Below are 14,646 nucleotides of genomic sequence, written 5' to 3'. Positions count from 1 at the left end.
ACGGTTAGAGTATTGGTGGCAGAAAATTAGAGAGAAAGGACAAAAATAAATATTGGAAAAATAAAATATGGACAGTGTGCCGTAAATGGCAGAGAACTTAAGCTGAAAATTTACCTTTTTTTCCATTAAGATAGAATTTATCGAAGTAGAGGCATTAGGCCAACATAAAAAAAAAAGGTTTTTTTTTTTGTCGAGCCTGGTGGCATACTTGTCACCACCCCGTTATAAAGGGGACGCTCATAGCATCCATCCATCCATCGAATATATGATGAAAAGATGCGAGATGGTGGTACTTGGAGTGTTGAACAGATGGACGAACGGACACACAGAGAGATGCATGGGTGGACGCATGAATGGACGCAGGGGTGGCTGCACGGACGAACGCAGGGACGGACGCACGAGCAGACGCACGCACGGACGGGCGGATGGACGCATGGATGGTCACACGGACGTATGCATAGACGGGCGGAAACAAGAACGAATGGACGGACGAATGCTTCACCCCACTCTCTATCATTCACTCCGTGGATATGCTTAAATTTTTTTTGCCCTCAGAGCTGTAACAGAGCGTAATAATTTTTGTTGCCCTCAGACACATTTTGATTTTGTTAAACTATATTAAACATGTTTACGTTTGCTTTGCTTCTGTCTTGTTTTTGCCTTCCCGATGCTAGGTACTGTATAACGTCCGAAGTACTGAATAAAGAAATTCATTAAGGCTCACTGCTCACAAGAGTGCACGTCGGTGCTTGTTTCTGGCGTATAACCAACTGATCAATCAATTCTGTTCGTTGTTAGAGCTCCATAAGCTTGATTTACGACATCATCAGTCACAAAAGTGTGGTAGCACCTAGATTGCAAGAGTCCAGAGGTGGCTTCTTTGCGTTTTGCACGCGCAATGCGGCGCGGTGTCCGTTTGGCAGCGCCCGTTTGCTAATGCGAACTTTGCTCAACTGAGACAATCTTTTAGCCCCCTTCGATTTCGAATGAACAAAATTTTGCCATACTGGTTATGCATGCATTGACAGAAAGAGGCCATTTTTTTCACAATTTATGCTGTAACTATTGTTGGGGTGAGTTACTCTTGCCATTGCGATAGACGTAATTAACCATTAATAATATTAACGATACAAGAGAAGATTCAAACAGAGGCATCTCAGTCTTCTTCTTTGCGCCGTCGCGCTAATTTTTCACGCTAATTGAGCTGTACCATATTGTTCAAACTTTTCGAATGATGCTGACTGAAGAAATACTTACGAGAACGAACTGTTCGGTACTGCGCCGTACTGGTAGTTGTGGCGCCTCGTCACAACACGTTTCTGAAAATAAGAAAAATAAAATGAGGTGATCGAAAAAACTAAATCCAGCTAGCTTCGCTTGGCAGACAGTAATGAAAGAGCGACAGTGGTGTCGTGCAGTGGAATTGAGTGAAGTGGAATGAAGTTAAATGAATGAAGCCGAGATGAAGTGGTAATGAAGCGTGAATGAAGTGGGTGACTTAAATGGGAGGAGTAGCGGGCGTAGCAATGAGTTGCGGGGGTAATGAATAATGGGCGTGGTGGGGGGCGGGTCACGTATACCTCTAGTGGGATTCACCCCAATTTGTGCGGGTAAATCCCACTCGGATCTACGACGGTCACCGGTTATGAAAGCCTCCACACAGAAAAGGCTCCGCTGTTAAACAAAAAAGAAGTGTAACACTCGAATGTGAACACCTGCGTGCTCACTTCGTAACGTATTCGGTGGCGTAGCGGAATTCTTCGAAGACAAAACGGGCTGCATCGCTAGAGACGTGCAATAAGATACATCGACTTTCACGGACAGATGCATCGGTCTCCCTCCCTTTCATGGTGATTCTTTTACAATTTCTATTGATTTCGATCTGGTTCGTTACGAATCAACAGAATGCAGCACTCCTGTTAAAAGATGCGGTCCTCTTAAGTTCACGCATAAGTAAAAAAAGAAAATAGAAACAACAACGTTATATGGTTGCCCTGATCGTTCATTATTTTTCTTATTTATTTATTTTCATTTGTTGAATCATACAATACAAAAGATCATCAGACTGCTTGGACCTGTAGCCAATGGCTCGTCCTGGGTCCAAAGAGAAAATGTATACAGTGATGCAGGCTTACTGTTACATAAAAAAGAAACTAACACTCAGAAACACAGGGTGTTCTACAGCACTATTACAAGCATTTTTTAACATGCGATCTTCGTGCCAAACGACAATAAAATCTATAAACGCAATAGTGTCTAAAGGTGCACCAACGCAAGCAAATCACTAAAGTGTACATAATACCATAAATGGGCTGCATGGATGGGCTGCATGGATTGACCCTACGCTGACTATATACCTTTATGCTAAAGCCTGCTGTGTGTCACAGTGTATATTGGACTTTATGCTAAAGCCTGCTGTGTCACAGTGTATACTAGACTTTATGATAAAGCCTGCTGTGTCGCAGTGTATATACTATAGACATACTCGATGGTTATTCCCTCGAGTCGCCGATAGGTGCCGCGCCTTACCATGTCGTCGAGGTGCACTCGCATGGGCAGAAACTCCATCCACCCTCGTCTGCCGTCGATCATGTTCTTACGGATCTGCGAAATAGAAGCAGCGCCAACCATTTGCGTGAACACAATAGCAAACACAAAAAAAAATCCCGCGTTCCACCTTTATTTTTTTCTGTTCAGTAGATACGTCAACAAACCCGTTCCCGCGCGTTGCCCTGTTGGAAATATCAAATGTTCAACAGCCAGTCTAGCAGTAAGCTATCTGCAGTTTAATGAATCGATTCATGAATATTGCATGCGTTGCAATATCATAAGTGCCGTTTTATTTCCGCGCCACGTCAAGATCATTTCGATGAGGCGAAACATAAAAAAAATAAACCTAAACCAAGTGATACCATCATGCATTTAGATTTTCGAGTAATCTAAAAACACTCAGGCGGTGCAAATCAATGATCTACGGCATATGCCTTATCATGTCGTAGTCATGGCATGCGAATCTCCAGAACTGAGTATATTATTTACATGCCAGGTGTTAATACATCCACAATGTGCCTTATAATACCATAAAGCAGAAAAGACTGCAGAACAGAAGCACCGAAGCTAAGCCCCGCCGCGGTGGTCTAGTGGCTAAGGTACTCGGCTGCTGACCCGCAGGTCGCGGGTTCAAATCCCGGCTGCGGCGGCTGTATTTCCGATGCAGGCGGAAATGTTGTAAGCCCATGTGCTCAGATTTGGGTGCACGTTAACGAACCCCAGGTAGTCGAAATTTCCGGAGCCCTCCACCACGGCGTCTCTCATAATCAAATGGTGGTTTTGGGACGTTAAACCCCACGTATCAATCAATCAATTAAGCACCGAAGCTAAATTGATCAATGAAATGACATAGCTAAGCACACAAAGTTGCATGCACACGGTGTTTAGAACAAATGTTCGACGATTTAGAGTACGATGTACTCTACTACGGGAGCCTGGTCGGTTTTCGGCTTTTAGAGTTTCCTAAATATACACTAGAAGGGAACTCTGGCGCTAGTGTCTATGGGAGCTGCAACGCACGGCGCTTCAGCGAGCATGGGAATGATAGGAAGTACAAGAATTTGTCTAATGTTAGTACTTCTGGGTCCGTTTGCGTTCGCGTGTCTTGAAGCTTTTCTGTCACGAAACAAGGATCGGTAAACGTTCAGCAGCTTCGCTTCACCACCTCAATCTCTCGGGCTTTTAATTTCAAATAGGGTCACGAAATTAAATCGTTCGTTCACTACATCGAAAAAAAAAAACGAAGCATAGCAATTAACGAAGCCACAACTGCGATACAAGGCCCGCAGGTACTAAGGCTAGGCAATTCTGTGTACTACCCATCATTTTCATGGTTGCTGAACGATTGCAGTGCCAGAGTTCTCTCTAGTTAATGTAAGTAAGCTCTATGACTTTCGGTTTTGTTCTCCGACGGCATTGATTCCAACCCAAGGCAATGTTTTATCCCTATAATGACCCTCGAAAATTATCTAGATTAGAGCATAAATCTTCAGATGTGTTGAATGCCATAATTCAAGCTAATTTAGCCTGAAGAAAGTAGAAGGATAGGGCGTTCCGTGGCCAAGTTCTTCCGAATCTTGTAAAAGTAAAAATTCCCATTAGCCATCTTATAGGGCTATTTGTACACGTTCTGTAAAGTTGCTTATAAAGCGGTTGCAAATGGCACCAGTTGCCACCAAGACGAGTTTGCATGTCAAGTTCGCTTCGCACAAGCATCAAAGGCGCAAATGTGATCATTGGATTGATTGATTGACATGTGGAGTTTAACGTCCCAAAACCACCATATCATTATGAGAGACGCTGTAGTGGAGGGCTCCGGAAATTTTGACCACCTGAGGTTCTTTAACGGGCACACAAATCTGAGCACACTGGCCTACAGCATAGATGTGATCATTTGGGTTAACCGCATGTCTGTACCGGCTTTCTTGTACTTGCAGCTTGAGAGCTGGTGGTATAGTTTTCCACATTCGCAAGCCCTGTTCCAAAATATTCAGTACATGTACCATCGACATCAAATAAAACGCGAACAGCGTAGCGCGTGGATCAAGCACCAAAAAAGGTACAGTGAGCGCCGTGCAGTCATCACCACTTACAAGCGCACACATCCGGTTTGGCAGCACTGAGGCTTCCACCAACAGTCAGACATATTCACGTATTTACTAGTTTTGATATTTGAAACGAAGTAAAAATAACTCAAAGAAAATGAAAAAAAAAAAAAACGCCAGGCCTGACGTAAGGCGCAGCACAGTCACAGCGAAAGCTAGAAGAGCGGCACGTCAGAGCCTTTTCTGAACACCCATTGGGTAAATACTGCAAGCACACTTGCTTGATACCTACCACGGCATTATTAATAAATTGTTTTGGTAGTAGGATGGCATTAATATGCTATTTTTCATCATTCTTCTGAAAAATGTTGTATCCGCCAAACACTTCCAAAGAATTTTGTGTTAATTGTCCATGCAGTGGCTGACGACGATAATTCCTGAAGTGAGTATGCACCACAGTAATTAGGTGAACAAGAACAAGCTTTTGTAATGGGTTGGAGCATTGGACAACCCTTACGCTATTCGCATTGTGCGACGACTGGTTGTTCTTTCACTGTTCTAAAACGCTGTGTAAGCCACATTAACACGAGTTCTTTCCCGACATCAAGCCTGCCTAAGGCAAGTTCGCCAACAAATCACAAGAACCGGCGTTGCTCAGTGGTAGAATACTAGGCAGGCACCCAGCGGACCCGGGTTCGAGCCCCACTGCGTCTTCGAGGCTAGGTCTATTTTTACATTTCGCGCGATGTTGTTACGGGCACCGGCGGTGCCGGCGGACAACTAACTACGGCAGCGCCTGACCGGAGTTGGGATCTCATAACAGCTTTCGACAGAAGTGCAGCATGCACACGCTGGCGATAATTATGAGCATACGTGTAAAGAAGAACAGAAACAGCAGTATAAATTGCACAGCGCCGCCACACCTGATGTGCGCGACTTCCAGAAATGTATCTTTGATAATGCTTGATGCGTGCGCTCCGCTGTTCGCATTTAAGTCGACGCCGATTGTAAGAGGGCGCTCCATTACTGGCTGATGGCTACGCCTCTCCTCTGCACTTTCGGTGAGCTCCCCGTTTGGCCAAACCAATAACGTAACTTTTTCGCTCTCATGTAAGGGGCATGACGGAAAGACTGAAACAATCGAACAGTCTTCTTGTCTCTTTTTATCGTATACCGTTTCCGCAATATTCAACCCGTACCACCTTGCCGATTTTGCAGTACTTCTGTCGCTGTGTTCTTCCGTAATCTCCCTGTTTATTAACACATGGCGACGTTGCTCGGCGAGCGCACGCAGTGAGCGTAACCTTGACGTGTACAAGACAAAACTAATCGTTGTTTAACAGTGCAGTAATCACACAGGGAGCTCATAATATGCGCGTTCTTAACTATCACAACTACAAAGTTTAGTTTTCCCCAGTATTCAAACTATACTAATGTCGCGTTACAAAACTGCTATCCCCTTCACACGGTCCATCAAAGGACCGAGACTCTCCTAAATAGCAAAAAAAAAAAGAAACACGAAACCGCCTAAATTATCATTTTTAAGCCTCTCTAGTTGAAAGAGCGGGATCACGAAGTAATGCCATTAATCAAGCCGCGTAATGTCTCATTTCCAGAGCCTTACAAACATATCTAGGTTGAACTAAAAAGACGCCAAATCTTGAAAGAGGTTAACAATTCCGACGGACGTTTGGAAAAAGTGGTGGACGATTCTGAGTACTTGGTACTCAACTATGGAAGAGCATAAAGCAGTCCAGTGGGCCTCACTTTTGATGAGGCCCTGCAGACAAAAATTAAGGTGTGAGCCAAGTGTACAACAGCGTTCGGCTATAAGAACATGTGTTCAGAAAAAAAATAGTTTACGGTTTAGAGTACTTCCTGCTCTACTATTGGAGGGTATAAAGCGGTACCGTCGACATATACCATTGACGAGAATGTGCTTAGAACAAATGTTTGACGACTAAGAGTACGAGGTACTCCACCATGTCAGAGCAATACGCTGTCCCAGGCGACGCCCTGCGTTTGGGAAAAGTCGTTAACAATTTCGAGTACATGTTACTCAACTATAAGCTCAGAAAAGATGGTAACGATTTAGAGTATTGGTACTCGACTATGGGAGAGCATAAAGCCGTGCCGGGGGCCTAAGCCTTCCAGAAAAGATGAACATACCACGCCAAGAAAAATTCCAGACTTGTATACAAATTCAATGCAGATTAGAGGCGAAACAGTATGCGATTGATTATGAACCGTGGCCTTCTATATTGTTCCGGTTAACAGCATTTTATTTTGTTTTTGTTACCGTTTTATTCTGTCATATGCTTTGATAGATGGATGACTAAATCTCGGTGTTTTAGGTCATTGTGGCCTTTTATTTCATTTTTTTCTCGTTAATAGCCTTTTGTTAACCTTTTTGTTGTTCACATGATGTTTCGGTTCGTTTACATGCGCCTGCGTAAGATCTGGTGTAGACGGCGGCGACACACTGGCAATGTGCGGTGTTAAGGTGCCTCGCCCCTAAAGATGTACCATAAGACCACTTGTATAGTAAGTAACTAAAATCATAGAGTTTTCTAAAATTAACTAGAGGGGACTCTGGCGCTTCGATCGTTCAGCGACCATGGGAATGATGGGTAGCACACGGATTTGCCTAGTCTTCGTACTTGCTGGCGGCGAATCGTATTTGTGGCTTCGTTTATTACCGTGTTTAGGTTTTGCTTCGAAGAAAAGAACGAACCCTTTTAAACTTCGTGCCCTGATTTGAAATGGTAAGCCTAAAAGAATAAGGTGGTGAAGTGAAACCGCTGAATATTTGCCGATTTTTGTTTCGTGAGAAAACAGCTCCATTGATTGATATGTGGGGTTTAACGTCCCAAAACCACTATATGATTATGAGAGACGCCGTAGTGGAGGGCTCCGGAAATTTAGACCACCTGGGGTTCTTTAACGTGCACCCAAATCTGAGCACACGGGCCTACAACATTTCCGCCTCCATCGGAAATGCAGCCGCCGCAGCCGGGATTCGAACCCGCGCCCTGCGGGTCAGCAGCCGAGTACCTTAGCCACTAGACCACCGCGGCGGGGCAGAAAACAGCTCCAAGCCACACGAACACACACGGAGCCAGAAGTACGAAAATTGTACAAATCCGTGTACTATACCTATCATTCCCACGCTCGCTGAAGCACCGTTGATTGCAGCTCCCATAGACACTAGCGGCAGAGTTCGCTCTATAGTGTATACTTAAGAAACTATATGACTAAAAGGTCACCGTATATTGCAAGTATTAAGACGCATATAAATAGTTATATCACCGAAGCAAGTGAAGAGACTGGATATTCTCCCGCGTACATGAGTACGTAAAGTACAAATATCACGCATTATTAGGCGATCTTATTTTACATATGTGTGCGAGGCCATCATGACACCTTAAAGGAATGATTTGTAAGATTTACAAGTTAGTTTTTCAAGTTAGTTTTTCAGGTTGTTAAACGCTGAGTACGACCGTACTGCCGTTTTCACGCGCATTAGTCTGTAATACAGTATTGGTTGGTTGAACTTAACGTTCCGAAGTGAATCAGGCTACGAGACACAGTGTACTGTGAGATGTGAAGGCATTTTAAATGGACACTGAAGTTAAACAATAAAATAATTTATACAGATAAATTATGATCCGAAAGTTCTAGTATTTTTTTCACCATCACAGCTTTATTATTATACGAGAACACCAATGGCAACAGGTTGACTTTTAATGTTCCCACTGTAGTATTCTATGGCGACATGACCAGTTTCAAAATATTCCTTCGCATTCAGCTATACTGGCTCAACCAAATTTTCTGAAGAATCGCATATCAAGTCTTTGTCACAGTCAGAAGACAACGTGCAAGATCACCTTCGTTAGGAGCTACGTATAGGCCCTCGTAGAAATCCTCGAAATCTTTGACGTCACGGCGACAGGTGCGGGAACGTTCAAGTGGTGTCGCCATCCTCATTTGCCTTTCGTGCATTTTCTCGCTTAACAAGCGTCTTCTCAAGAGAGCGTGATGTTTTTGGCGTCTTGAAATAGTTATTTACTAACACGACAAAAATCGTCCTTCTCTTTAGTGTGCCTTGAAAGATACCCGGGTGGCCGAAATTTTTTCGAGCCAGGCCTCTCAGGCCCTCACTCTCATACTACCGCTGACGGAGAGGCTCCCTAATAATGGCTCTTCGCACGCCATTCATCCCGAGGTGTTCGGGCCGTTCCACGCGCTTCCCGCACAGCCGCAACGCACGTGCCGGGACCCTTGCCGCACGCAAGCGGGGGACAAATAAGCCAATTGGCGACGCTGCGGAGGGTGAAAGAGCGTCGCCAATTGGCTTGTTTGTCTCCCGCTTGCGTGCGGCAGGGGTCCCGGCACGTGCGTTGCGGCTGTGCGGGAAGCGCGTGGAACGGTCCTTCCCCATTGAAGGTCGCCCCGCATGCGGGGATGTATCCGCGCTTGTACATGCTCCGGGTACTAGTACACTCTACTCCGAGTGCAAGGTGATGCACGCTAACGCCGATACCGCTTCGAGCAGGCGAGAGCAGGCCCTCCGCTGCTCTACACTTGTCCGGTTAACTCTGGACAGTCCAGCAGGGCCACGGAGCGACCGACAGGCTTGGCCTGGTGGTGCTGACGTGGGAAATCCGTGTGGGAAATCCGTCTTGCCGGATAGCAGTAAAATTTTGTACCCACCCACTCACCAACTACGGTAAACCTCATAGAATGTTATTATTATTATTATTATTATTATTATTATTATTATTATTATTATTATTATTATTATTATTATTATTATCACCACCGCTATAGCCTCTAATGCAGTTATTTACATTTAGGTGCCAGAGATACATATCAGGAACATTTAAAATCCCCATATAGCGGCCCATGAACGAATCCGCACAGAATTGTACACACAAATAAAACTTGATCGAGTTCACTGCTTCGTCAAAAGGACGCCGCAAAAACGACGGTCTTACCTCGGCAAACACATGGTTGAAGAGCTGGAGAAAAAAGGAAGAGAAGGAAAAAAGAAAAACATTTCAGAGAAACGAAACTACAGCAACGTTATTTTTTTTCTTGAGGATATTATAAGTTGTGACGAATATTGAGTGAGCTGCATTTCAACTGCGAACTGAAATTGCACTAGTGCTCTTTTTAACCGAAAACTTTTGAACTTTCCAAATTCTTTACTGTTCACACATATTTACATAGGTTGTTTGTGTTTCTTAGTTATTTATATTTTAATAAAGTGGAAAGGCGCAGCCGTTTGAAATGGCAAGAACTTTTGGTTTGTTTTTTTCACTTCAACGAACAAAAGAGGAAATCGAATTGAATAACGTCAGAACACGAGGTAGTTACACAGTATCCACAGAAAAAACAGCGCGAAAAGAAACACAGGAAGCTAGACGTGAGATCAGCGCTATATATAGCCCAATGTCAGTTTGTCTACGTTTCATTTGCACTGTTTCGCCGAAATAAATTAGAAAGTACAACAGATATAAATATAGCCTCATATACTCACGCGGTCGGCGGTCTCGTTGTCCAGTAGCTCCACCTCGAGAAGATCTACATTGCTGTAGTAAGGCTTTAGCATGTCTTTGTACTGCAAAGCAAAATGAATAAAAGAAAAAGAAACAAGAGTTAGGAGGGTGTCACATGGAACAACCTTCTGTGTTACTCGAATAATTTTGCGAGTTTGCTAGCTTTTGTTACGTTATTATTTTTATAATTATTTGGTTTGAGTAGATATAAAACACGAAGACAGATGAAATAGAGAGAGAACAGGCTGCCAACTGCCACCTATAGGGGCCCAATGCCTGCCTGCTCCTTCGGGAAGAAAGACATAGAGGAAATAAGGGAAGAAAAAAGGAACAACTTTCCCTATGCACAGAGGTGAATTGGGTAGACTTCTCTGTTCTTTTCTTTTTGAAGTCGCCAAGGAATTGAAGATGCTAATATTAAATTTTGCCTCTAATTTAAAGCATAGAAGACGCGGTTGGTTCTTGCTTTACCTTATTGACAAGATATAAATACCTATTGGCGCTCAAAATAAAGTACTGTCCAAGTTATTATACATATCGAAGAAGGAACACATCAGGTCCTAAAATGAAGTATAAAATAGCCTTCTCCTAGGAACAATATAACTTAAGACATACGCAGCACATACAGTATGCAATTTTACTTACGCTTTGACATACAATAGTACACCTAAAAATCAAAGAAAACATTTACCGACGAATAATATACTCCCACACGGTAATTCTGAGCGCACTTTCGTGTAGGGGACTAACTATTGTGTTTGAAGTGTTGGCTGTCGGTGGTTGTGGCAATGTAACAATCATTACTTGATGCCACAGAAACTGTCAGCGCTGGAGTGCTATGCTGTGCGCGCCACTCCGTGCGCTGCGGGTGTGGCGAACCATGCGGCAAGCGAAGCCAGCTGCAGTGCACGTGCCAACCCTGCACGCGCACGAGCTCCAAGTGAAGGGCTAGCGAGCGTTTCGGGGGAAGAAGGCGATGTCAGAGGCTCGTGACACCGACAGGCTTCGCATTCTCTCTCTTTCGTCCTCGTTCGTTCTGTCAGTTAGGACGAGGCCGCTCAGCGCAGTAACGGGCATGCCTGTCATCGTAGTTACACGGGCATACTAACCTCAGTTCCGGCAAACCACAGTTTACTTAAACCGCAGCTACGTGCCATGATGGAAAGCCTAACTGCAGTTATACCACTAATCACGGTTGCACCGAACTGAGGTTAAACACCTCGGTTAAGGGAGCTAACTAACAAAATGGCGACACCTATGTCAGGCGTTGCAAGTATTGTGGCTCCAATGGAGGCCGAAACGTCTTCTCAAAGGCAAGTGAGCTGGCCTTTCTCAACGAAAGAGACGTTGAAGCGAAACAGTCCACTGAAGCAAACCGCGCACCCAACAGGGTGGTAACAAATATAACAAGAAACTGATTGCCCTAGCTTTCACTTCAACCTTAACTCGACTTCAGCCACAGTTGTGAGACTAGCCCTTATTTACGCCGATCATTCTAAAAACACTCAATGAATTACGCTCGCGGACTGCAGGTGCAAGGACGAAAGATTTATTTTAAACGAAATGTTGTTTGACGGGGTATTTATGAGAACCAGATAATCGTTTATATTTGTAATCGCCAAACTTGGTGCTTTAATATGAAGCGGCGTGTTTAGAAGAAGAGGCGACAGATTTGCTAGAGCTGCATGCAACTGTCCCTAACAAAGGTGCCTTCTGTGCAGGCAATGTTTAGAAAAAAAGAATCACAGCTTTAAGGTCACGCGAAGAATGGCAAGCAGATCCAAACGTGCCCCACGTTTCTCACGCACAAACGACGCACGAAACGTACTCACAAGTACAGATGAACGCGAATAAGCGTCTCAGTTGTTACTTCGCTGTGTCTGAAAAGCGCGCCCGTTTCACAGAAGGAGGCTGTGCAGCGAGTGAAGGGACCTTTGTGCGCCAGGTGACTACAACAGAATTGTTCCGGTGAAAGCCGAAGACGTACGATTCGACCTATCGTGAGATAATGCGCGCGCATGCGTGAGCGTACACCCCCCCCCCCCCTCTCCGCTGGACAAAGTACGCGTGGGAGATGACAGCGCGCGCCGCAACGTCGTGACGATCTGGCGACGCGCGCTCGTTGCGCCATCTCGCTGGTAGTGCTGAAAACACGATAGTTCCCCCGAGATGCCCATCGCTAGTGGTAAGTGGTTGATATAAATAGCTCACCCTTTCCACGTGTAAGCACGTGCTCCTTCATAGTGTCAGCCTCGCACTAACATGCAAGAGGTTGGATGGTCGATTATTTTTCTTTTTTGCGTTTCGATATATATATATATATATATATATATATATATATATATATATATATATATATATATATATATATATATATATATATATATATATATATATATATAGGTCGTAGGTTCGATTCCTGCTCACAGTTGGTAATTTTTTCATCCACTTTTCTTTCTTCTTATTTACATTCCATTGGTTTTAATAACTTCCCCTGTACATTCCTTGGCATTACTGTCTGTTATATCTCATTAATATTGTGTTAAAACACGGAAAAACGAGCCCTTAGGTATACACTTCTTTCCCATATATATATATAGACTCGTATGCGCATACAGTGAATATCGCCGGTGGCTAAATCCAGCCGGAAGTGTCCATATAATATATATCGCAATAAAACTTTTGGTGATTTACTGCATGGTGCACTCTATACTATGGAAAAGCATTTAGTTGTGCCATTGAGCCAATTCAGCTAGTGGAGGTAAAGCCCCTTGATCTTGGGAAAGCACCGCCATCCACTTTACTCGCCGCCGCACGCTCTACCTCCTCTCTCCCTTCTCGCCCCCCCCCCCCCCCTTGCGTCCTCCCTGTCTCCAACACTCACTTTTCTGCACGATGATTGGTCTCCTTCGCGGTTTGGGGACGCGTGGATCTTGCGCTTTGCTTGTGTTTTTCTTTTTCACTCAAGCCATTTTTCGCCGACGCTCTGCGAAACAAACGTAGCGCGCGCTTTGTTTTCTGTGCTTTGTGCGCGCGCTAAGCCGTGCTGTTGCGCCTATGACTGCAACAACCACAATGAAAGTGGTTACGCACTTTTTATGATACTCCAAGGTAAACGCAATGACTTGAGCAAGCAGCAGTGGCTGCACAACACCGGCCAAAAAAAAAAAAACTTCATTCCGACAACGAACAGCATACTTTGCGAGGTAAGGCACCTTTCTTATTGCTCGTATCAATGCACCACCGAATGCTGAATTTAAAATATTATTTCGACCTGCTCATTAACATACATGTTTTTAGGGGCGAAGCTCCTTTCGCCGTGGGTCGTACGTCCCGTGTCGTCGTAGTAGCCAGATGCATTGCATTGCATGTCAATAAAAACGGTGTCACACGGTATATCCACGAAATAAATGATGATGAGTGGGACGAAGCGTCCAATCAGTCCGCCCATGCTTCCGTGCGTCCATGTGTGCATCCATCCATCTGTCCGTTCCTGCGTCCATCCGTCCTGCGTCCGTCTGTCCACACGCTTCAGCCCACTCATCATCATTCACCTCGTGGCTGTCATTTTTTTTCCTCGCCTATTCGTGCGCTGCTTCAAAATGGAGCAGTCATCTATATGCTGAATTTCTTTGTTAGAAACAAGAAGAAAGATGAATCGTTTACCGTTTTTACACAAGGTTATGTCAGGCAAAGATATCTTCAATGTACTTTGTTGCGTTCAGCCAGCCACTGCTAGGAATACCCGCCATAAACATGATGGATCCTTGGCAACCATATTGGCACGAATCAATGCTTACAAATAGTTATTTTCCCAGAACAGTTGATGAAAGCAATTCACTGCCTGATGAGATTATTTCGGCTAACAATTTCGCTATGTCGCAGGAACGTTATCTACTTGATGGTTAGAGAGTTCGAATGTGTTATATATTATGTTGCTGTTACACAGACATGTGACCTCTGTTAGCGTATGGATACACGTTTTTTTTTTACTGTTAAAGATCACTTGATGTTTCTTATGCCCCTCCTGCCTGGAACAAAACGCTGGTCTCCAATATGTTTAAGTAAACAAATAAAAATAAATAAACATATTCAGCTCATACTTCGCTTCGCACGCGCTTTGGCAATCGTCGAAAATGCACCATTGTAGTTTGCTTTTTCTGCGAACAATTACGCGGGATGACGCAGACTCTCGATCCCACGTTTCGTTGACTGTTAGGATTCGTTTACGATGTAGAGAGGAAGAAGAATATGTGCCGCAGTGGGTCACGCCTTTATCAAGAGGAGCCGAGCGCGAGCTGTTGCCCCGAGCGTTGCGTTTTCTGCGTCGGTTCCTGCCGCCCGGTTTCCGCATCAATAGACCTGCTGTGCAAGTACTACTTGCGCCAATAAACCCCGTTCCAGAGGTATCCTGGTGAGGTGGCAGAACGGCGTATGGCAGAGACGTACCGTGGCGGCGACTGAAAACGTCAGATGGCGAGAACACAATG

The 14,646-nt window shown here is 44.4% G+C and overlaps 1 protein-coding gene across 3 annotated transcripts in view; it reads right to left on the bottom strand.

The window, feature by feature from the left end:
• LOC119163266 (voltage-dependent calcium channel subunit alpha-2/delta-3) overlaps positions 1–14,646 on the bottom strand; it is a 260,632-nt gene that overhangs the window by 62,624 nt on the left and 183,362 nt on the right. For all 3 annotated transcript variants that reach the window (XM_075873794.1, XM_037415226.2, XM_075873795.1), the window contains exons 19-22: positions 10,138–10,218; positions 9,593–9,616; positions 2,530–2,604; positions 1,258–1,319 (exon numbers count right to left, since the gene is read on the bottom strand). In XM_075873794.1, coding sequence (XP_075729909.1) covers positions 1,258–1,319; positions 2,530–2,604; positions 9,593–9,616; positions 10,138–10,218 — 242 coding nt within the window. The remainder of the gene's footprint in view (positions 1–1,257; positions 1,320–2,529; positions 2,605–9,592; positions 9,617–10,137; positions 10,219–14,646) is intronic.

The sequence above is a fragment of the Rhipicephalus microplus genome, chromosome 9 (genome assembly GCF_043290135.1).
Source record: "Rhipicephalus microplus isolate Deutch F79 chromosome 9, USDA_Rmic, whole genome shotgun sequence".
NCBI classification, from domain to species: Eukaryota; Metazoa; Arthropoda; class Arachnida; order Ixodida; family Ixodidae; genus Rhipicephalus; species Rhipicephalus microplus.
The sequence above is the reverse complement of the archived record's forward strand: the minus strand, read 5'-3'. Positions and strand labels throughout refer to the sequence as shown.